The 21,769-nt window shown below is 46.1% G+C and overlaps 2 protein-coding genes across 3 annotated transcripts in view; both read left to right on the plus strand.

Moving 5' to 3' along the window:
* Positions 1 to 597: 597 nt before the first annotated feature.
* Positions 598 to 18,318, plus strand: LOC144325867 (hemicentin-1-like). Its single transcript, XM_077920643.1, has 6 exons — positions 598 to 925; positions 1,259 to 1,561; positions 14,110 to 14,454; positions 14,570 to 14,872; positions 15,947 to 16,013; positions 17,844 to 18,318. Exons 1-6 carry the CDS (start codon positions 688 to 690, stop codon positions 18,316 to 18,318), a joined length of 1,731 nt encoding a protein of 576 aa, XP_077776769.1. The 5' UTR covers positions 598 to 687.
* Positions 15,765 to 21,769, plus strand: part of LOC114586311 (SLAM family member 6-like) — a 40,884-nt gene continuing 34,879 nt past the window's right edge. The window contains exon 1 of one of the 2 annotated variants that reach the window (XM_077920331.1): positions 15,765 to 15,796. Coding sequence is in view for 1 of the 2 variants with exons in the window: in XM_077920332.1 (XP_077776458.1) it covers positions 20,362 to 20,413 (52 nt within the window). In the remaining variant the exon portion in view is untranslated. Of the gene's footprint in view, positions 15,797 to 19,286; positions 20,414 to 21,769 lie in introns of those variants that run through there. The other variant, XM_077920332.1, reaches the window with a different exon arrangement.

Genomic DNA, 21,769 nt, shown 5'->3' on the forward strand with positions numbered 1-21,769 from the left:
CCCTCTTGCTGTTCTGGCTTCTGGGATAGCTGCGCAGCCTGCATTCGCTCCATAAGACGCACACACATTTCCCCTTACTTTTTAGGAGGGGAAAAAGTGAGTCTTATAGAGCAAAAAATAAGGTAATTTTTGGACCCTCCCTCTTATGTTTTAATGCTGCATTTTAAATTGTTGAAATCTCCTCTGGAACTTCATGAAGGAGGATGGATAAGAAGCTAAAAACGATAGTGATACTAATTTTCCCCTTTGTTTGTATCTCCTCCCCCACCACCCTATTCTCACTAGAAACTGTAAGCCATGCAGTAGAGAATGCACTCAGCATCCCCTCCTCCTTGCATTCTGTAGGAGCATTGCAAGGATAATTACTCTCAAATTAATAATAAAGATCCACCTCTTTTCCCTACCATTCACACCTGCAATATCATTTTTGGACCCCCCCTCTCGCGTTTTAATGCTGCATTTTAAATTGTTGTCACCTCCTCTGGGACCTCATGAAAGAGGATGGATAAGGAGCTCAAAATGATAATCATACTAATTTCCCCCTTTGTTTGTATCTCTTCCCCCCCCCTCCCCTCACTAGAAACTTTAACTCATGCAGTAGAGAATCCAAGCCATCAGGTGAAGGGAATCCTGGGAGGATCAGTCTTGTTTCCTGCCAATGTATCTCAAGGAATAACAGTGGAGAAAATGGAATGGGACTTTTACCCCCAAAGGGGAGGCCTGGGCTATTGGCTGGGGGAATTCAGCCATGGGAAACTGGAGCACCCAAGTCCCACTGACCGATTTGGACAACGGCTAGATATGGTGGATGAGACAACACTGAGGATCAAAGACCTGGAGCTGGATGACAGTGGATTCTACAATGCTCGCATCTGGTTTACTAAGGCACTGTTTCAAGAACAGCATTTCAGCCTCACTGTTTGTGGTAAGTTATTGCTTTCACTATAATAATAATAATAATTTATTATTTATATCCCGCCCATCTGGCTGAGTTTCCCCAGCCACTCTGGGCGGCTCCCAATCAGTGTTAAAAACAGTACAGCGTTACATATTAAAAACTTCCCTGAACAGGGCTGCCTTAAGATGTCTTCTGAATATCAAGTGATTATTTATCTCTTTGACATCTAATGGGAGGGCGTTCCACAGGGCGGGCGCCACTACTGAGAAGGCCCTCTGTCTGGTTCCCTGGTTTCTCTACATAGGTACTGGGAAGCATGTGGGACCCAAACCTTATGCTGCTTTCATTTGTTTTCCACAGAGCCAGTGCCGACACCACAGATACACCACCAAGTGGAATCCAAGACTCCAGGTGGATGTAATGTGACCTTGCGATGCCACACACCTGGAAGGGGAGATCTCAGTATCTCCTGGGAAACAGGGGGTCCACACAGGGCCTTAGGAAAGAGTGTGAATCAGTACCAGGTTTCTGACAATGGCCGGGAGCTCCGTGTCTCCTTCTGGAACAGTTCTTTCAACTCCAAATTCACCTGCCTGGTCAGCAATCCTGTTGATCAAAAGAGAGCCTCCTTTGACTTGCTCAACATCTGCCAGAGTGATGAAGGTGAGCAATACATCCAATAATAATAATAATAATAATAATAATAATAATAATACCCCGCCCATCTGATTGGGTTTCCCCGGCAACTCTGGGCAGCTTCCAATACAGTATTAAAATACGGTAATGCATCGAACATTAAAAGCTTCCCTAAAGAGCCCTAAAGAGGGCTGCCTTCAGATGTCGTCTAAAAGTCAGGTAGTTGTTTACTTCCTTGACATCTGGTGGGAGGGCGTTCCACAGGGTGGGTGCCACTACCAAGAAGGCCCTCTGCCTGGTTCCCTGTAATCTCGCTTCTCACAGTGAGGGAACCGCCAGAAGGCCCTCAGAGCTGGACCTCAGTGTCCAGGTAGAACGATGGAGGTGGAGACACTCCTTCAGATATACTGGGCTGAGGCCGTTTAGGGCTTTAAAGGTCAGTACCAGCACTTTGAATTGTGCTTGGAAACGTACTGGGAGCCAATGTAGGTCTTTCAGGACCAGTGTTATAAGGTCTCGGAGGCCGCTCCCAGTCCCCAGTCTAGCTGCCGCATTCTGGATTAGTTGTAGTTTCCAGGTCACCTTCAAAGGTAGCCCCACGTAAAGCGCATTGCAGTAGTCCAAGCGGGAGATAACCAGAGCATGCACCACTCTGGCGAGACAGTCTGTGGGAAGGGAGGGTCTCAGCCGGCGTACCAGATGGAGCTGGTAGACAGCTGCCCTTTACACAGAGTTGACCTGCGCCTCCATGGACAGCTTTGAGGCCAAAATGACTCCCAGGCTGCGCACCTGGTCCTTCAGGGGCTTAGTTACCCCATTCAGGACCAGGGAGTCTTCCACACCTGCCCGCCTCCTCTCCCCCAAAAACAGTACTTGTCTTGTCAGGATTCTACCTCAATCTGTTAGCCGCCATCCTTTGCTTCCTTATCCAGAGGTGCTGCTTGGGGATGGTGAATATGCAGACTGGCCCTTAACATGAGGGATTTGAGGAGATGTGTTTGTATTAATAAATGCTGCTCTTCACATGCTTGTGAGCAGGATCAGAGCAAACACAGCACACCTTGGAGACTGCCTTAAGAAATAGATTCAGGCAGTGGCATAGCATGGGGGGTGCAGGGGGTGCCAGCTGCACTGGGTGCAACATCTGGGGTTAGGGTTAGGGGGTGCAAATCCACAGGTTAGGGAGCCAAATTACTTGCCTTGCCCCGGGTGCTGACAACCCACGCTTCGCCACTGGATTCAGGGCAGGCAAGTGTGTCTGACAGGGCACTAACAGCTCAAATCATTGCAATACAAATGGGACATATTAGCAAGCTTTTTTATCTCATGTTATTTATTATACCAGGGGACGCGGGTGGCGCTGTGGGTAAAAGCCTCAGCGCCTAGGGCTTGCCGATCGAAAGGTCGGAGGTTCGATTCCCCGTGGCAGGGTGAGCTCCCGTTGCTCGGTCCCAGCGCCTGCCAACCTAGCAGTTCGAAAGCACTCCCGGGTGCAAGTAGATAAATAGGGACCACTTACTAGCGGGAAGGTAAACGGCGTTTCCGTGAGCGGCTCTGGCTCGCCAGAGCAGCGATCTCACGCTGGCCACGTGACCCGGAAGTGTCTCCAGACAGCGCTGGCCCCCGGCCTCTAGAGTGAGATGGGCGCACAACCCTAGAGTCTGTCAAGACTGGCCCGTACGGGCAGGGGTACCTTTACCTTTACCTATTTATTATACTGCTCTCAGCCAGGTGTGAACATGAGACTTTGAATCTCGGGATCATCGGTTCAAGCACTGCCTTGGGCAAAAGATCCCTGGAATTCAGGGGGTTGGACTAGATGACTCTAGTTGTCCCTTCGAACTCTACATTTCTATGATTCTATGAGAGTCACTTTGCTGGTTGTTATTAGAATATGTTTTGAGAGACTCTTATTACTCATTGCAGGTGGACAGTTGAGTTGGAGTCCATGGCTTATCTCTTCAGTCATAGTTCTTCTGGTGATAATGGTGATGATGATGGTGAATTGGATGCACAGGAAGATCATATTTAAAAGGCATAGAAGAGGTAGGACCATCTCTATTGATCTTTTCCCCATGTCTCCTGAGATGGGGGCTTCCTGTCAAATATACCTCTTCCTTTATTTTGTTTATCCCGAGAGGCAGAGACTGGTCAGTGCCATGGACTCAATAATGTGTTTCATGTTGCATTCCACAGGTGTTTGCTCTTTGATGCCAAAGAAGGGGGAGAGTTCTCTTACATTCTGGAACCCAGAAGATGGTGATAATGAGGTGAGATGATCAGTATGCAAAGTAATGATGGGGTAATTGGTAGATAACAATGAAACCATCTGATACATTTGGAAGGCATTTGATACTTATGATATTATTATTTAAATTGTAATCTTTTTTTTTAAAAAAAGAAACAACAACAAACAGATTTCAAAGAGGCCAGTGACCCGATAATAAATGGCCATCAATTTGGCACAACCCGCCCCTATGAACCATCTCTGCTCTCATAATTATCTTTCACTGGCACTGCAATTGATCCCATCCAGCCAAAATAAGTACTAGCATCTCTACTTTATGCTGAAAAGGCTCATATTTCCATGCATGGTGGATTTTTACATTGGGATACTCCTTTTAGGAAAAGGTGTTTCACAGTATATCCAAAATTACGCACCAATCCTTTCCACCACATCAGCTCTTGCCTTGTTATCAATAGAATCAAATTTAAACAATAACCTTAAATGAAGAGACTTTGTATTTTTACTATAAACAGCAAGCCAATTTACAATAGGCCAATACTGGAAACAACCGATAGAAATGGGCAATTCCACCCGCTTTCTTAGGGACTTAGTTATGGCAAGTTCTCCAGTGGAACTAGAAAGCTAGCCCTAAAGGCTGGGACTGGGGTGCAGGAAAGATTCCTGCTTTTAGGCAAATGGGTATCCTCCTTAGAGAACTCTGGACCTGGATGGGACTTTAATTTTTTCCAGGGTTCAGGTGGGCCAAAATGCCTTTTAGGAGTTGAATCCCCAGAGTCCCTCCTGTCATATTTTTTCTCCAATGCAGATTGAACTCTGCATCCTACAGATCAACATGGGAGATCAGCCACATCTCCTGCAGCCACTGCCAAGGGATTCATTGAAGGTTCCTCAGGGGAAAGACCCATTGAAGATCTCTCAAAGCTGCCAGTTGAGTCGGAGCTACAGCCTACCCTGCACCTTTAAACACTTGTCCCAAGAGTCCCGTGACCAGGCCAAAGGGCAACATACCAAGACTTATCCAGTGACTATGGATGGGGTCTCCTTGAGAGCAAGGAATCTCAGGAATGCCTTCATGACCAGCACCAACAAGAGTGTATAAGGCACTCCTCTTCAGCCTCCCTGTTGATGGAAACAGTGCAGGCAAGAAGGGGTGAGTGAAGATACACATCAGGAACAGGGGATTGCCTTGCCTCTCTCTTCCTACTTTGCTTGGACTCTGGTTAACACTTTTATATACTTATATGTGTGTGTATCTGAAGAAGTGTGCATGCACATGAAAGCTTATACATAGAACAAACTTAGTTGGTCTCTAAGGTGCTACTGGACTATTTTATTATTATTATTATTTCGATTGTGTCAGACCAACACGGCTACCTACCTGAAAACAGAAAACAATTGAGGGACACTAACAGTACAAGAGAACTCCTTCCCCCTTGCCCCAGGTGTGAACAGAGACTGGGGATTTGGAAGGCTGCCAGGGTAACAGCTCTGTCTGGGGGGGGGGCTACTGGGAGGAAGAAGGAGGAGGAAGAAGAGCTGAGAGCTATCTTGGGCATGTTGTCTGCAGGCACTGCTGTCCCTTGAAATGACCAAGCCATAAAATCTGGAATCCCTCCATGCAGACTGAAGGTGTAAATAAGTGAAGAAATCATATTTCTTAAAGCTACAGCAGTCTCTGTTGTATCTTCCATTCTCCAAATGAACACAGACTTCTTTGGGTGCCTGGGATCCCATGGGCTCTTGCCACAACTGGGCAGAGAGAGGGGGAGATGCCCGACTTTTGCAACAATACATTGGACTGAAGCACAAGGTTGTTTTCACTCTTCTCCCTTGCAAAACATCCACAAAAGAGATTTTCTTTTGGGAAGGAAACATATTTTCCCTACCAATGAGACTAAAAGGGAGGGAGGCAAATATTTTAACAGCAGCAGAGTGACAGTGCTTGTCTGGTATCAATAAGAAGGGAGTTTCAAAGAGTGGTGCTGCCAACACTGAAAGATCAATCCCTTGGAAAGTGCAAAGCAAACATTATGACATTTATACATGAGCCAGTCCTTCTTGCTCTTTGGTTCCATCTTTGTTTTGTTATTTCTTTGTGTCTTCTCCTTACCCCTCATCATACAAGCTTGAACTTGTATTTAGTCTCAAGGGGCAGAAGATCTCTAGGTGTCATGTTTCAAAAGGAGAGACACAGAGACATAGTCACAAGTGGGGCAGGATGCCAGCTTCAGCACCCCCATATCCACCCCAGAGTGTCTTGCTCTCCCCTGAACCCCTCAAAATAAGCTGGGCTAGAGACCCTGGATGCACATTTGCCCACAGAGACCTTCCCTGGTGTCCATGGGGTCCCATCTCCCCTCCCCTCCATTTTAGCAAAGCAATTTTACTTACTTTAACACATTTTGTTTTATTTTCACTAATGTTTGTATTGCTTTGTACATCTTATGATTAATGCATACAAAACATTCATGCACTGATGTGCACATATTTTCCCAGTACATGCATGTTTGTACATATTAATCGCCGGTGAACAGCAAAACAAAATTCATGCTAGTGTGGATTTCATCTGTCATGGATCATAGGCGCCGACTCCATGGGGCCTGAGGGGGCCCGAGCCCCCTCAAAAATTTTATTGGGGGGGCTCTGCCCCCCCAATAATTTAAGAAAATTATTGGGCGCGCGCGGCGGAAACGTCCTCCGCCGGTGATGTCACCCGGGCCTTGCGGAAAAGGCGCCGCGGGGCCGCGGCACAAGGGTGAGTGGCGAGGGCGGGACGGGGCCGCGCGCTCCTTTCCTCGGCTGCCCTCGTCGCGCGCCTTGGCTCCCGCGGCCGGCGAGGGGAGCCCAGGCCGCGTGCGGCTGCTGCCGCCGCCTCTCCTGGGGGCGCCGCCTCCCCAGGCGGGAACACTGCGGGTGCGCGAGGGAGGAGGGCGGCCCCCGGGGGCTGGGAGAGCCGGGCTGCCGTGGCCGAGAGGGCTGCTCTGCCGGGCGCCGCTGACATTGGAACTTAGAAAACTTCCCGGGGCAGGACCCCGGTATGGGCCCCCCCAATATTTTTTATAAGTCGGCGCCCCTGTCATGGATGGTTTAGCTTAGATTTAGATTAGAAATTAGAACACTCTCCAGAAACTGGGTTTTGCCCCTCAAGCCCTTCTAAGTCTGGGCTTGGGCCAGGCAAAAGCTACAGTCAGGCAAAGAATATTAGACACCAAGAGACAACAGGACTGCGCAAGATGCCCCGACTATAAAATTGGAGAAATCGAGAGAGATATAGCCGCACTGGCAGCATATCTCTTCTTTTTCGTATCTAGAAATGCAAGAAGGGCCTTTATACTTACCAGAAGCTCAGTTCTTCCCTCACTGGTCCTGGAAGGAGCCGTTAGAAAAGTCCCGTATGCTCATAGACTTTGCACCTGTCCATTGGGAGAGATAGGAAGCCCAGAAACCCAAGTGTGTTTTATAAGCTGGTCTCTGACTGTAATAAATTATCTATCTAACATAGATACTAAACTAAACATAGATACAGTAAAGTTAATGCCTCATGTTGTCATAGTGTGAAAGAGAAAACCTGCAACTTGTCCTGAATTTCTGTGTGGGCACCTCGTGAGCATTTCCTATTTTTAGCTTCACTGCCTCAAATGCTGTGCAATCTTTTCTCGCATGTGGTTCCCTCCTATAGCAAGCTTTGGGGTGGTGACGTGCAGCATTTCTTATGCCTGGGAATAAAAGTAGAAGCCTGTTGCTGTACAACTGTGGGCAAATCAACTCTCCAGCAGCAGCAGCCACACCTGAGGCTCCCTATATTCCTGGCCAGAAATATTCATGAATTTTGTGAGCAGGAGCCACGGGATCCTTCTCTCCTTTGGTCTATTGATCTTCTATTCCCTAGGTAAGTTCTTGCAAAGAAAAGCTGAATGCATAGGGTGAAAAGCTGTAAGTTTGTTTGGTCATGAAGGGGAAAGTAACTGAGAATGCTGAGCTCATCTGGAGTTTCTGGAGTTTCCCTGAAACTCCCTGAAAGTTTCTGGCACTGGTCTTGCTACACTCCAAGCAGTGTGGCTTAAATACAGCTCAGAGGGGAGGGGAAGATGGCATACAGCTGGCTCCCAAATCCTTCTCCAGAGGAGTCTGGTGACTGAAAGAGGCAAATGTCAGGGAGGACAATCATGGTCAGTCTCTTCCGCAGCCTCCTGAACAAACCAGCTGTGGGCACAGATCTTATTGCTCTTCAGAACAAAGAGTGTGGGAGGAACAGAATTGCTGTTTGCGAATATTGGCTAATAACAAAAGTCTTGTGACAGATCTGGGCAAAGCAAAAGAAAAGAAAAAAACTGGCAGCTTTTGCAGATTGAGGAGGCTTTAACAACAACAAAAGCATTCTACTTGCCCAGCTTTTTATTTGCTTGAAAGAAGTTCAAAGAAGCAAAACTCATAGGTCACTGAACCCCAAAGAAATGTTCATATGCCCTCAAACCCCATAATTAACTCCAGATGGGAGATCAGGAACATCAGAACCTAAGAAGATCCTGTCAGTGGCTCGTCTAGCCTGGCATCCTGTTCTTCTCACAATGGCCAGCCGGATGCCAGTGGGAAACTGGCAAACAGGACCTGAGCACCAGAATGCTCTCTCCTTCTGTAGTTTCCAGCAGCAGGTATTCAGAATCATTGCTGCCTCCAATGGAGGAGGCAGAGCAGAGCCATCCTGCCTAGAATCCCTCAACAGTCTTCTCCAAACCTATAGCTTTTCACCCTATGCATACAGCTTTTCTTTGCAAGGACTTACCCAGGGAAGAGAAGATCAATGGACCAAAGGAGAGAAGGATCACGAGGCTCCTGCTCACAAAATTCATGAATATTTCTGGCCAGGAATATAGGGAGCCTCAGGTGTGGATGCTGCTGCTGGAGAGTTGATTTGTCCTCATTGGTACAGAAACAGGCTTCTGCTTTTATTCCCAGGCATAAGAAATGCTGCAGCGCACAGCCCCAAAGCTTGCTATAAGGGGGAAAGGTTGCAGAGTAACTGAAAGATGATACAATCTTGGAGCTGAGAAAGCTGTGAGCTAAAAATAGGAAATGTACACAAGGTGCACACACTGAAATTCAGTACAATTTGCAGGTCTTCTCTTTCACACTATGACAACACGAGGCATTAACTTTACTGTATCTATGTTGAGTTTAGTATCTATGTTGCTTTTAGCACTTAGTTAGAATCATAAAATCATAGAATGGTAGAATAGGAAGGGCTCCCAAGGGTCATCTAGTCCAACCCCCTTCAATGCAGGAATCTTAGCTAAACCATCCATGACAGATGGAATCCATACTTGTCTGAATTTTGCTTTGCTGTTCAGCATTCTATTGATATGTACAAACATGCATGTACAGTACTAGGGAAATGTGTGCACATCAGTGCATGCATGTTTTGTATGCATTGATCAGAAAGTGCTCCAAGCAATACAAGCATTAGTGAAAATAGAACAACACATGTTAAATTAAGCAAAATTGTTTTCCTAAAATGGAGGGGAGAGATGGGACCCTGAGGACACCAGGAAAGGTCTCTTTATGCAAATGTGTATCCAGGGTCTCTAGCTGAGGTTTTTTGAGGGGTTCTGGGGCAGAAAAAGCCACCCCAGGGTGGATATGGATGGTACTGCCCCACTTCTTTCCCCTCTGTTGAACTTGTGATTCTCTCTCTGTCTCTCTCCTTTTGAAACATGACACCTGGAGAACTTCTCCCTCTTGAGACTAAATATAAGTTCAAGCTTCTCAAAAGCTCTCCCCCTCCTCCCTCGTCAGCAAGAAGGACTGGCTCATGTATAAATGCCAAAATGTTTGCTTTGCACTTCCAAGGGATCGATCTTTCAGGGTTGGCAGCACTACTCTTTGGAACTCCCTGCTTAGTGACACCAGACCAGAACCGTCACTCTGCTGTTGTTAAAGTATTTGCCTCCCTACCTTTTAGTCTCCCTGGTAGGAAAAATATGTCTCCTTCCCAAAATAAATTATCTCCCACCCTCCAAAGAATTTTCTAAATTATTAATTAAACCAAATTACTTTAATATAATTTCTTGCAATTTCTAAAAATCAGGTTTCCCACTCCTGTTGCAAACATGCCAATCATTTCCTCCCTTAGCTGCATGATTTCTTATTTAGTGTTCATAAACAAAATCTTTTCTCAAATTCAGCCTCTTGCCAGATCCAACAGGCAAGCAGGACCTGAGCGCCAGAATGCTCTCTCCTTCTGTGGTTTCCAGCGGCTGGTACTCAGAAGCATGGCTACCTCCAATGGAGGAGACAGAGGAGAGCCATCCTGCCTAGAATCCCTCAACAGTCTTCTCCTCCTCCACAAATGTATCTCATCCTCTTTTCAAGCCATTCAGGATAGTGGTCTTCACTGCCCCTTGTGGGAAGATGCCTCTCCTGTGGGTGGTGGGATCGTGAAGTGAGTAAGCTGTGAGCTTGGGGGTAGAGTTACAGAAGTAAAGCAGACAATTAAAACAATGTACAACAATAAATTTAAAAACAATGTACAACAATAAACTATCCCAGGGAGTTGGCCCAGAGTCACCCATGGAACCTAGTTTGGGGATTTCCATGACAGACTATTTTGAGTTGGGAGATGGTCTGCGCCTACATATCTGGACTCAGGCAATGCTTATAAGATGGATGAACAGGCTTATTTTAGGGCACCTATCCCTGTGCAGAAAAATGAAGCTGTTCTCCTCATGGTGGTGAAACAGATGCCTCAATGCCCACAGGCAGAACCTGAGCTCAACAGCGGCAAGTCTCCCCATCAGTGAGTCCCAGAAACAGGAATTCTGGTGCGTGACTGCCACCCATGGCTCTCTGCATCTCTGGAGAGATACAATGCTGGATTTTTCTCGCAGAAGGCCTCTTCTTCAGACTATTGCTGTACTCTTCCTTGGGTAAGGACTGTCGGAATCTCCACTCGGCTAAGCTGATAAAGCTCATCTTCCAGCCACGTCCTTCGGAATCGCCCTCCTACAAATAATTAATGACCTGAGCCTTTGATAAGGCCTCAGGCACGTTCCCCTGTTCAGCAGAGTTTCAAAGCAGCATGCGGAAGTGATGAGATTTATGGCTACATTGCTATGCTTTATTTCTTACTACGCAGACAGCAAATAAATATACATTCTCTCTCTATGAAAGCAGAGAGCAACTGAACAAAGGAACAAAGGAAACAGAAAAACACTAACGTCACATCCTGTCTCCCGTCTTCCGTGAGACTTCCAATAGCCTGGACAGTCTCTGGAATGTAAACAGAGCCTTGTGACTTTAAGCAGCTGCTCAGTGGCAAACAGAAACTAACATGGACTTCACTGCTTTCTCCCTCAAAAATAAAACAAAAGCCCCACCTAAATGCCCCACTCTGAGTTTGATTTGTCATGAAGAGGGAAATTATTGGCAATATTGGTTACTAGCACTCAGGGTCTCCTCTCCCCAGCTGGAACCCAGAACATGGTTGCTGGCTTCAAAGGAAGCTCCAACAGGAGGCTTGTGAAAGTTTAATCCTTTTTAGTGAAATTTGTTCCTGAGCTGAACTTGGGGGGACAATGTGCATGTATGATGAAGGCGCTCATCACCCCTGAAGGTGTGGGGTGGAATGGGATAAAAATGCTGGACATGGTGACTGCAAGTCGAATTCATTTCTAAGGCAGAAATGTTTTCCTGCAGGATTTTTTCCTATGATGTGTCAGTCATTAACTAGTACAAAATAAATGTCAGTAAAGAGGAAACAGTGAATTAGAGGAGCCAACAAATGAGTAGGAAAAGGCGACTGGGAATCCTGGTGGAACAGACTAAGTTTCTTCTCTGAACTCTGTGTTAACTTATCTCAGTTTAACACAAAAATAGTGCAAAATCATTTTTTCCTGAAACAGAAGCAGATTGTTTTTAGATTGCTGCTTAAAATAATTTTTCACTGGGTTAGATCGTTCTGTGTTGAGTTTTCAGCAGATAGATAGATAAAACACAATTTAAAGCACAATTTAAAGTCCTGAATCAGCCGTCAGTTAGTGGCCCTTATTCTGATTACACCTGCTATGAACCTGGCAACCTTTGCTGTTATCTGCTCATTTTGATCTGATAGAAGAAAGGACATTGTGGCAGTGGTTGAGCGCCCTGGGATGGTTAGTACGAGTGGGGTGAGGATCTCGTTCCTCAGGTCTTTGTAGAGAGTACAAGACAGGAGGACGTGTGCTACCGTCTCCAAAGGGGCAAAGACGTTTCTACAGGTGGTATCTTATGGAATCGGCCCTCAAGTACCGCAGATGGCAAAACATCCAGTCTTGCAAGTGTAAAAGCACATCTGTATTTTGGGATAATACATTTGTGCAGATATGGGGCCAGAGAATCAAAATGGAGAGGTGGGAAATGAACATACCAAGGGCAGAATTTCCTTTTAGTGGCCAGGTTGTTCTGGTGCTCGATATCTTTTAGACATTGACCAGTTAGACTGTTTGCTTTAGTGGGGCCCATAGTGAGTAGGTGTTGTGGGGACAGGCCGCAAGAGTGAAGTTTTTGATAGACGGTTTTAAGCCAGGCACTTTTATGGGAGTCTTGAAGTACTAGGGATAGTAAACTGGGGTGTGTGTGTGTGTTGAGTTTAGGTGGAGCCAGAAGTTAAGAGTTCTTTGCCAAGTCCATACTTCTACTGAAGGGAGACTGGCCTCCAGTCTCAATGATGCGTTTGGGACATATGGCGGTACAGAAAAAATCTGCTTTAGGAACTTTGAACAGCTTCCAAAGTGCTAAGGTGGTTACCAGTCCAAATCTGAGCCCTGTATAGTAGCTGTGCTAGGGATTTAGCTTGGAAGACTTCTAGGGCTGATGGTATATGTTTGCCACCCTTTGTATGGAAAAAGCGAGTCAAAGTCTTGGTACTTTGGGGTGCTTTTTCTTTTGCACATTTTCAGTGTGGCCCCCATGACCCTGTGGACTGGAAAATAAGGCCCAAATATTTGAAAGCTTTGACCTGTTCGATTGACTGATTGTCCATGCGCCAACTGTGGGGCCTATATTTTCATGAGAAAACCGTAACTTTGGTTTTCTGATAGTTTACGACCAGGTGTTCTCTCTGGCAATACACTGAGAATTCTCTTATCAATCTTTTTACGCCTATTTTTGAGGCCAGTTTAGGAGCGTGGAACTCTGGAGATGTTAGACACTGGACCATGTCGTTTATGTATAGGTTAAAGAGTGCCGAAGCTAAAATCCATCCTTGTTTGACTCCCTTTGTGGCTGGTACAGATCCTGAAAGTTGGCCATTTGTAGAGCAACACACTTTTAGCACAGTGTCTTTATAAAGGCAGTTAATAAGATATAATAATCTTTTGTCTATGCTTGAGGTGTTCAATTTAGCCCATAGTCTTACTCGTGAGATTGAGTCAAAAGCAGCTTTCAAATCAATGAAAGCAGCATACAGCACACCGCGAGATTGCTTGGCGTACTTATCTATAAGGTGGGCTAGGATGAAACAATGGTCTATAGTAGATCTGCCTTGCCTGAATCCTGCTTGCTCTTCCACAAGGATAGTATCAACATCAATCAAGTTGATTAATATATTGTGGAGGTGTTTTGCATATAATTTACTAACAATAGGTAAGAGGCTGATGATCTGTAGCTGGCCGGATCCGATGTAGGCCCCTTTTTAAATATTGGGATGATTACCTCAGTGGCCCAGCTGTCAGGGAATAAACCAGAAGAATCAATGTGAGAGAATATTGCTGCAAGCAGAGGATCCCACCAGTCAATATTGGACTTCAAAAGTTCTGGGGGCAGGTGATCAATGACTGGGGCTTTGTTGTTTTTTAGCTGCATAATTAGGTCTTTTACCTCAGTCGTGGACACTGGGGGCCAGGCTGGTAGGTTTTCTGGAGATACTGTTGGGTGATTAAGCTGAGCACCCTGGTCTTGGAAAAGTGAGTGGTAGTACTGAGTCCATTCTTGGGGTTCGACAGTACAAATTGTCCCACTACGCTCATGCTCCAGTAGGCCTGATATGTTTCAACAGACATTTTGCAAAGTTCTAATTTTGTAAACTGCTTTGAGGTTTTATGACAATCAAGAAGTATTAATCTTGTGAACTGAAATAAATGAACTTTTGTTCCTTTTGAGGGGAAATTCTACTTATTTTTTCAGAATTTTTCCTTGGGACAATTACACAAAGCCAGATATTCCTAAAATTTCAGCATTGCAAAGCTTTGAAAAGATTTAGGTGTTTAATCAATTGCTTTTTCAGACTTCACTAAACACGATAATGACACTCATTTTGTTTATATCTCCTCCCCCACCACCCTCCCCTCACCAGAAACTTTAAGCCATGCAGTGGGGAATCCAACCCACCAGGTGAAGGGAATCCTGGGAGGATCAGTCTTGTTTCCTGCCAATATATCTCCAGGAATAGCAGTGGAGAAAATTCAATGGGACTTTCTACCCCAAAGGGGTAGCCGGGGCTATTGGCTGGCAGAATTCAGTCATGGGAAACTGGAGCACCCAAGTCCCACTGACCAGTTTGGACAACGGCTAGACATGGTGAACAAGACAACAATGAGGATCAAAGACTTGGAGTTGAATGACAGTGGGATCTACAGTGCTCGCATCTGGTTTACTAAGGCACTGTTTCAAGAACAGCGTTTCAGTCTCACTGTTTATGGTAAGTTATTGCTTTCACTGTTTGGCTCATGGAATAGGATCAGCACCATTTTGCAACATAGGTACTGGGAGGGGAGGGACCCAAACCTTATGCTGTTTTCATATGTGTTCCACAGAGCCAGTGCCAACACCACAGATAGACCACCAAGTGGAATCCAAGACTCCAGGTGGATGTAATGTGACCTTGAGATGCCACACACCTGGAAGGGAAGATCTCAGTGTCTCCTGGCAAACAGGGGGTCCACACAGGGCCTTAGGAAAGAGTGTGAATCAGTACCAGGTTTCTGACAATGGCCGGGAGCTCCGTGTCTCCTTCTGGAACAGTTCTTTTGACTCCAAATTCACCTGCCTGGTCAGCAATCCTGTTGATAAAAAAGGAGCTTCATTTGACTTGCTCAACATCTGCCAGAGTGATGAAGGTGAGCAATATATCCTGTCTTCATTATCCAGAGGAGGTGCTTATGGTGGTGAATATGCAGACTGGCCCTTAACATGAGGGATTTGAGGAGATTTGTTTGTATTAATAAATGCCCCTTTTCACATTCTTGTGAGCAGGATTGGAGCATACACAGAGCTCCTTGAAGACTGATCTGATCCTGTGAATTGCCGCTGCTGCCCCCATCTCCTCCTTTTCCTGCCTTAAGAAATGGATTCAGGGCAGGAAAGTGTGTCTGACAGGGTATTCACAGCCTAAATCATTTCAACAGGAAAGGAAAAGATTAGCAACACTTGTTTATCTCTTGTTATTTATTCTATTGCTGTCAGCCAGGTGTGAGCATGAGGTTCTGAGTCTTGGGATCATGAGTTTAAGCCCCACATTGAACAAAAGATTCCTGCAATGCAGGGAGATGGACTAAATGACTCTAGTTGTCCCTTCCAACTCTACAATTCTATGACTATGAGAGTCAGTCATTCTGTTGGTTGTTATTAGAGTATGTTTTGAGAAACTCTTATTGTTCATTGTGTGGGATATGAAGCTGTCAGTCAAGGCCAACTGAATGAATCTGATAGTAAAGTAGTTTATGTTAATATGATTCAGATTCATGTGTGTTTTCTTTAAGAGGGACAGAAAGGGATTAGCAACCAGGAAGGTGCAATTATTGATAGGACTCAAACAAGTTAGCAACCTGCTTGTCACTGCATAAACCCAGACAGGGAATTGTTTAAACTCTGCTAAAATATATAAATGTTCCCACACATTGCAGGTGGACAGCTTGGACCCTCGAGTTGGAGTCCATTGCTTATCACTGCCCTCATAGTTCTTATGGTGATTCTGATGGTGATGATGATGGTGAAGGTGAATTGGATGTTCTTGAAGATCAGATTAGAAAGGAATAGAAGAGGTAGGACTATCTCTATTGATCTTCTTCCCATCTTGCTTGAGATGGGGGCTTCCTACCAAATATACCTCTTCCTTTCTTTTGCTTATCCCGAGAGGAAGAGACTGGTCAGTGCCACGGACTCAATAATGTGTCTCATTTTGCACTCCACAGCTGTAATGCGAGAGAAAGGGGAGAGTATCCGGAGCTCAGGAGCCACCCAGAAGATGGTGATGGTGAGGTGCATTGATTGGTGTGCAAAGTAATGATGGGGTGTTTGTTTTTATCTACCAGTGAAATCATCTGATACATTTGGGAGGCATTTATTCCTTACGTTATTATTATTAATGTTGCAATCTGTTATTCTTAAAGAAACAACAGCAACAGCAAGAACAAGTGGATTTCAAACAGGCCAGTTTCCTGATAATGAATGGCAATCAATTTGGCACAACCCGATACCTACGAACCATTTCTGCTCATCTGCAGGAGACTTCTCTTAAAATTACCTTTCGCTGGCACTGGACTCCATCCCATCCAGTCAAAATAAACACTTGCATATCTCTTTTATGCTGGAAAGGCTGCAGAGAGAGTGGCTCATTTTCATGTATAGTGAAGTTGCACGTTGGTCTACTCCTAATGGAGTTCCACATTATATAGCTTTCACTATACAGTTATATAAGGGTCTGGTGACTTCTGTTTCAGTGTATCTGAAGAAGTGTGCATGCACACGAAAGCTCATACCAATAACAAACTTAGTTGGTCTCCAAGGTGCTACTGGAAGGAATTGATTTATTTATTTTGCCATTGGTGTTAGTGGTTCATTGCACCAGGGTGCCAGCCGCTCATGGGCACCCTAGCTAGTGGGGGAGCTGCACGGCTTTGCCGGCAGCCTCCCCTTTCCCTGTACGCCCCCCAGCTGCGCCCCACCAACTGTATGGCGGGCATGCAGCTTCCTTCCCAAGCCTCCGCAGGAGGAGAGTGATCCCCGCAGAGCTCCCAAGCCTCTGCATCTGCTAAAGAGGGCCCTGATCCCAGTCATCATCCTCCTCCTGCTTCCTGGTGAAAGGCAGCACACAGCCTTCCCAGGCTGCCTTCTTGGGTGCCCCTATGCCAGAGAGCATGTCTGCCAGCACGTTTTCCTGCCTGATCGCTGCCACCACGCCAGGGATCGGGGCAGTGGGAGAGGCAGAGGATATTTTCCACTGCCCCCTCCCTTGTTTTGGAGTTGCCGGGGGGGGCGCCAGAGGGATCTTTGCACTGCGGCCCTGGATATTCTTAAGACGGCCCTGAGGCAGCATGCCAGAGCAATGGAGGCTTATCTCCTTCTCACTGTGTGTAAGACTCCCATTTCTACTCCTCTCAGCTTGTCCTCCCTCCTCTTTGGATTCCTTGCTGTCTGTCAGAATGGGAACATCCCTGACATTTTCATTGAGACCAATAAACGTTATTTGGATTCAAAAACCAAAAACAGGCCAGTGACCCAAACCTCATGATCAAAAGACCTAACAAATGGATTATGGCACAAGGGGAGGCAGGCAGCTTGTGCAAAGATCCTGTTCCCATCAGGGGAACATGCATGCCCAATTAAAGTGAGCAGAATTGAACCCTCCCCTCTCCAGCTAGTGAATGGAGAATCCAGTCCTCTGGCCGCAGGGCTCTGCTTCCCACTTCCTCCCCCCAGTGAATCCAACAGGATTGCGCTCTCCCCTCACCAGCTGTTCTGGACTCTTCCCAAAATACTAATTTTATCATTGATAATAACTGATCACTGGGTAATGGAAATGACATACTTTTGTCATTTCAGAATGGGCAATTCTACCCGCACTCTTAGGGACTTAGTTATGGCAAGTTCTCCAGGAGGCCGTGGAACTAGAAAGCTAGCCCTAAAGGCTGGAACTGAGGTACAAGGAGGATGCTTGCTTTTAGGCAAATTGGCATATCTTCTTGGAGAACACTGGACTTGGACAGGACTTTAATTTTCTTCAGGGTTTAGGTGGGCCCAAAAGCCCAGAAATTCTTTTAGGAGTTGCATCCCCAGAGTTCCTCCTGTCATATTTTCTCTCCAATGCAGACTGAACACTGAATCCTACAGACCAGCCATGCTGGTTGACTTGGAGAAAGAGGAATTCTCAAGCAGTTCCACACTACCCAGGGAATCCTTAAATTCTCTCACTACTTGTACAGTCTCAGAAACAGAGCCCTCGGAGACTGAACATTGCATGAGAGGTCAGGCACATCTCCAGGAGCCACTGCTGAGGAATTCACTGAGGGTCCCGCAGGGGACAGACCCATTGAAGATCTCTCAAAGCTGCCAGTTGAGCCGGAGCTACAGCCTCCCCATCAGCCTTCAACACTGGCTGCCAAAGTCCCCTGACCAGGCCAAAGAGCAAGATAGAAAGACTTATCCAGTGATTATGGAAGGGGTCTCCTTGAGAGCAAGGAGTTCCAGAAATGCCGTCATCACCAGCACCAGCCAAGAGCGTCTAAAGCACTCCTCTTCAGCCTCCCTGTTGATGGAAACAGCACTGGAAAGATTGGATGAGTGAAGATATCCATCAGGAACAGGGGAGGCAGAGAGATAAAAATCTGCAATGGATCAAGAAATGCAGAAAGATCTGCATCAGAAAGAAGCATGGGAGCAGCACCTCCTATTTGCCAAGAGGTCCCTGCAGAGGCCACATTGCAGGCCAACATTGCCAAGGAGATGCAAGAGCTGGCCTCAATGCTGATTGAACTCTGCATCCCATACACCAACCTTGCAGGTTGACTCGGACAAAGAGGAATTCTCAAGCTGCTCCATACAACCCAGGGAAACCTTTCCTTCTCTCGGTTCTTATGCAGTCTCAGAAACAGAGCCCTCAGAGACTGATTGAACACTGAATACCACAGACCAATGTGGGAGATCAGGCACATCTCCTGTAGCCACTGCGAAGGAATTCACTGAGCTACAGGCTACCCAGCAGCCTTCAACACTGGCCCTAAAGGTCTTGTGAGCAGGCCAAAAAGTAACCTACCAAGATTTATCCAGTGACTATACTTGGGGTCTCCTTGAGTGCAAGGAGTCCCAGAAATGCCTTCATCACCAGCTGCAAGCAGGGTACATAAGACAATCCTCTTGAGCTTTCCTGTTGCTGGAAACAGCACATGTCTCTGGCTTCTTCAACCCAGGCGCCTTGTCTTGCCTTGCCTCTCTTTTCCTATTGAGCTTGGACTCCTTCCATGTAGCCTGAAGGTGTAAATGGGTGAATAAACCCTATTTCTTAAAGCTACAACAGTCTCTGTCGTGTCTTCCATTCTCCAAAGGGAAACAGATCCTCTTTGGGTGCCTGGGGTCCCATGGGCTCTTTCCACCACTGGGCAGAGAGATGGGCAGGCACCCAACTTTTGCAACAATACATTCGACTGGAGCACAAGGTTGTTTTCACTCTTCTCCCTTGCAAAACATCCACAAAAGAGATTTTCCTTTGGGAAGGAGATATGTTTTCCCTACCAGGGAGACTAAAAAGGAGGGGGGCAAATAATTAACAGCAGCAGAGTGACGGTTCTTGTCTGGTGTCAATAAGCAGGGAGTTCCAAAGAGTAGTGCTGCCAACACTGAAAGATTGATCCCTTGGAAGTGCAAAGCAAACATTTTGGCATTTATACATCATTTATACATTTATAGATCTCCAGGTGTCATGTTTCAAAAGGAGAGAGAGAGAGAGAGAGAGAGAGAGAGAGAGAGAGAGAGAGAGAGAGAGTGTCACAAGTTCAATAAATGGGGCAGGATCCCAGCTTCAGCCCCACCCATATCCACCCCAGAGTGGCTTGCTCTCCCTCTGAACTTCTCAAAATAAGCTAGGCTAGAGACCCTGGAAGCACATTTGCCCACAGAGACCTTCCCTAGAGTCCATGGGGTCCCATCTCTCCCATCTCTCCTCCCCTCCATTTTAGCAAAGCAATTTTACTTAATTTAACACATTTTGTTTTATTTTCACTAATGTTTGTATTGCTTTGAACACCTTATGATTAATGCATACAAAACATTCATGCTCTGATGTGCACATATTTTCCTAATACATTCATGTTTGTATATATCAATAGATTGCTGAACAGCAAAGCAATATTCAGACACGTGTGGATTTCATCTGTCATGGATGGTTCAGCTAAGATTCCTGCACTGAAGGGGGTTGGTCTAAATGACCCTTGGTAGCCCTTCCAATTCTACCATTCTATGATTCAAACTAAGTGCTAAAAGCAACATAGGTAGTAAACTAAACATAGATACAGAAAAGTTAATGCCTCATGTTCTCATAGTGCGAAAGATAGGGCCTTCAACTGACTTTCAGACGTTTTGAAATTCTGTGTGGGCACCACGTGAGCGTTTCCTGTCTTTAGCTGACAGCTTTCTCAGACTCGAAGACGGTTTCACTGTGTCAATTGTTTTGCAACCTTTCACTCTTAAGCCAAGCTTTGGGGCTGTGCGCTGCAGCATTTCTTATGCCTGGGAATAAAAGAAGAAGCCTGTTGCCATACAACTGTGGGCAAATCAACCCCCCACCAGCAGAAGCCACACTTGAGGCTCCCTCTATTCCTGACCAGAAATATTCATGAATTTTGTGATCCTTCTCTCCTTTGGTCCATTGATCTTCGCTTCCCTGGGTAAGTCCTTGCAAAGAAAAGCTGAATGCATAGTGTGAAAAGCTATATGTTTGCTTGGTCGTGAAGGGGAAAGAAACTGACAATGCTGAGCTCATCTGGAGAATAGGCCTCCTCCCTGAAAGTCCCCCCCCCCATCTCAGGGTCAATGTGTTTTGGCACCTGCTGAGAGCTCATATTCTGTGAGGGGAGAGACTCCATCAGGCAAGGCCTCCTTCCACCTCCCCTGCTCCACCCTCTAGTCCCTGCTTTGCAATGTGTATTGTATTGTTTTATGTACTGTGGCTTGCCGCTGTTTTATTGATTATAGTTTAGACATTATTTATTGTAACTGTTGAGTGGATTTCTGTTTAACTTTTATATGTTATTATTAGTTAATACTATTCTAATGATTGCAGGGACAGGGGGCGGGTGGCTGTGGGGGAATCCCTGGTCCTGAATGGGGTAACTGTGCCCCTGAAAAACCAGGTGTGCAGCCTGGGAGTCATTTTGGACTCACAGCTCTCCACGGAGGCGCAGGTCAATTCTGCGTCCAGGGCAGATGTCTCCCAGCTCCATCTGGTACGCAGGCTGAGACCCTACCTGCTCGCAGACTGTCTTGCCAGAGTGGTGCATGAAATAGTTATCTCCTGCTTGGACTACTGCCATGCACTCTACAGGGTTCATGGCAGTAGTCCAAGGTGACCCGAAAACTACAACTGATCCAGAATGCAGCAGCTAGACTGGGACCTGGGAGCAGCCGCCGAGACCACATAACACCGGTCTTGAAAGAACTACATTGGCTCCCAGTATGTTTCTGAGCACAATTCAAAGTGCTGGTGCTGACCTTTGAAACCCTAAATGGCCTCGGCCCAGTATACCTGAAAGATTGTATCCACGCCCATCGTTCAACACAGATATTGAGGTCCAGCGTCAAGGGCTTTCTGGCAGTTCCCTCACTGTGAGAAGCAAGGTTACAGGGAACCAGGAAGAGGGATTTTCGGTGGTGGTCCCCGCCCTGTGGAATGCCCTCCCATCAGATGTCAAAGAAATAAACAACTATCTGATGTTCAGAAGACATCTGAAGGCAGCCCTGTTTAGTGAAGTTTTTTATGACTTATGTTTTAATGTACTTTTAATCTTTTGTTGGAAGCCGCCCAGAGTGGCTGGGGAAACCCAGCCAGATGGGCGAGGTATAAATAATAATACACTGGTACCTTGGGTTACATACGCTTCAGGTTACAGACTCCGCTAACCCAGAAATAGTACCTAGGGTTAAGAAATTTGCTTCAGGATGAGAACAGAAATCGTGCTCTGGCGGTGAGGCAGCAGCAGGAGGCCCCATTAGCTAAAGTGGTGCTTCAGGTTAAGAACAGTTTC

Source organism: Podarcis muralis, chromosome 16 (genome assembly GCF_964188315.1).
Source record: "Podarcis muralis chromosome 16, rPodMur119.hap1.1, whole genome shotgun sequence".
NCBI classification, from domain to species: Eukaryota; Metazoa; Chordata; class Lepidosauria; order Squamata; family Lacertidae; genus Podarcis; species Podarcis muralis.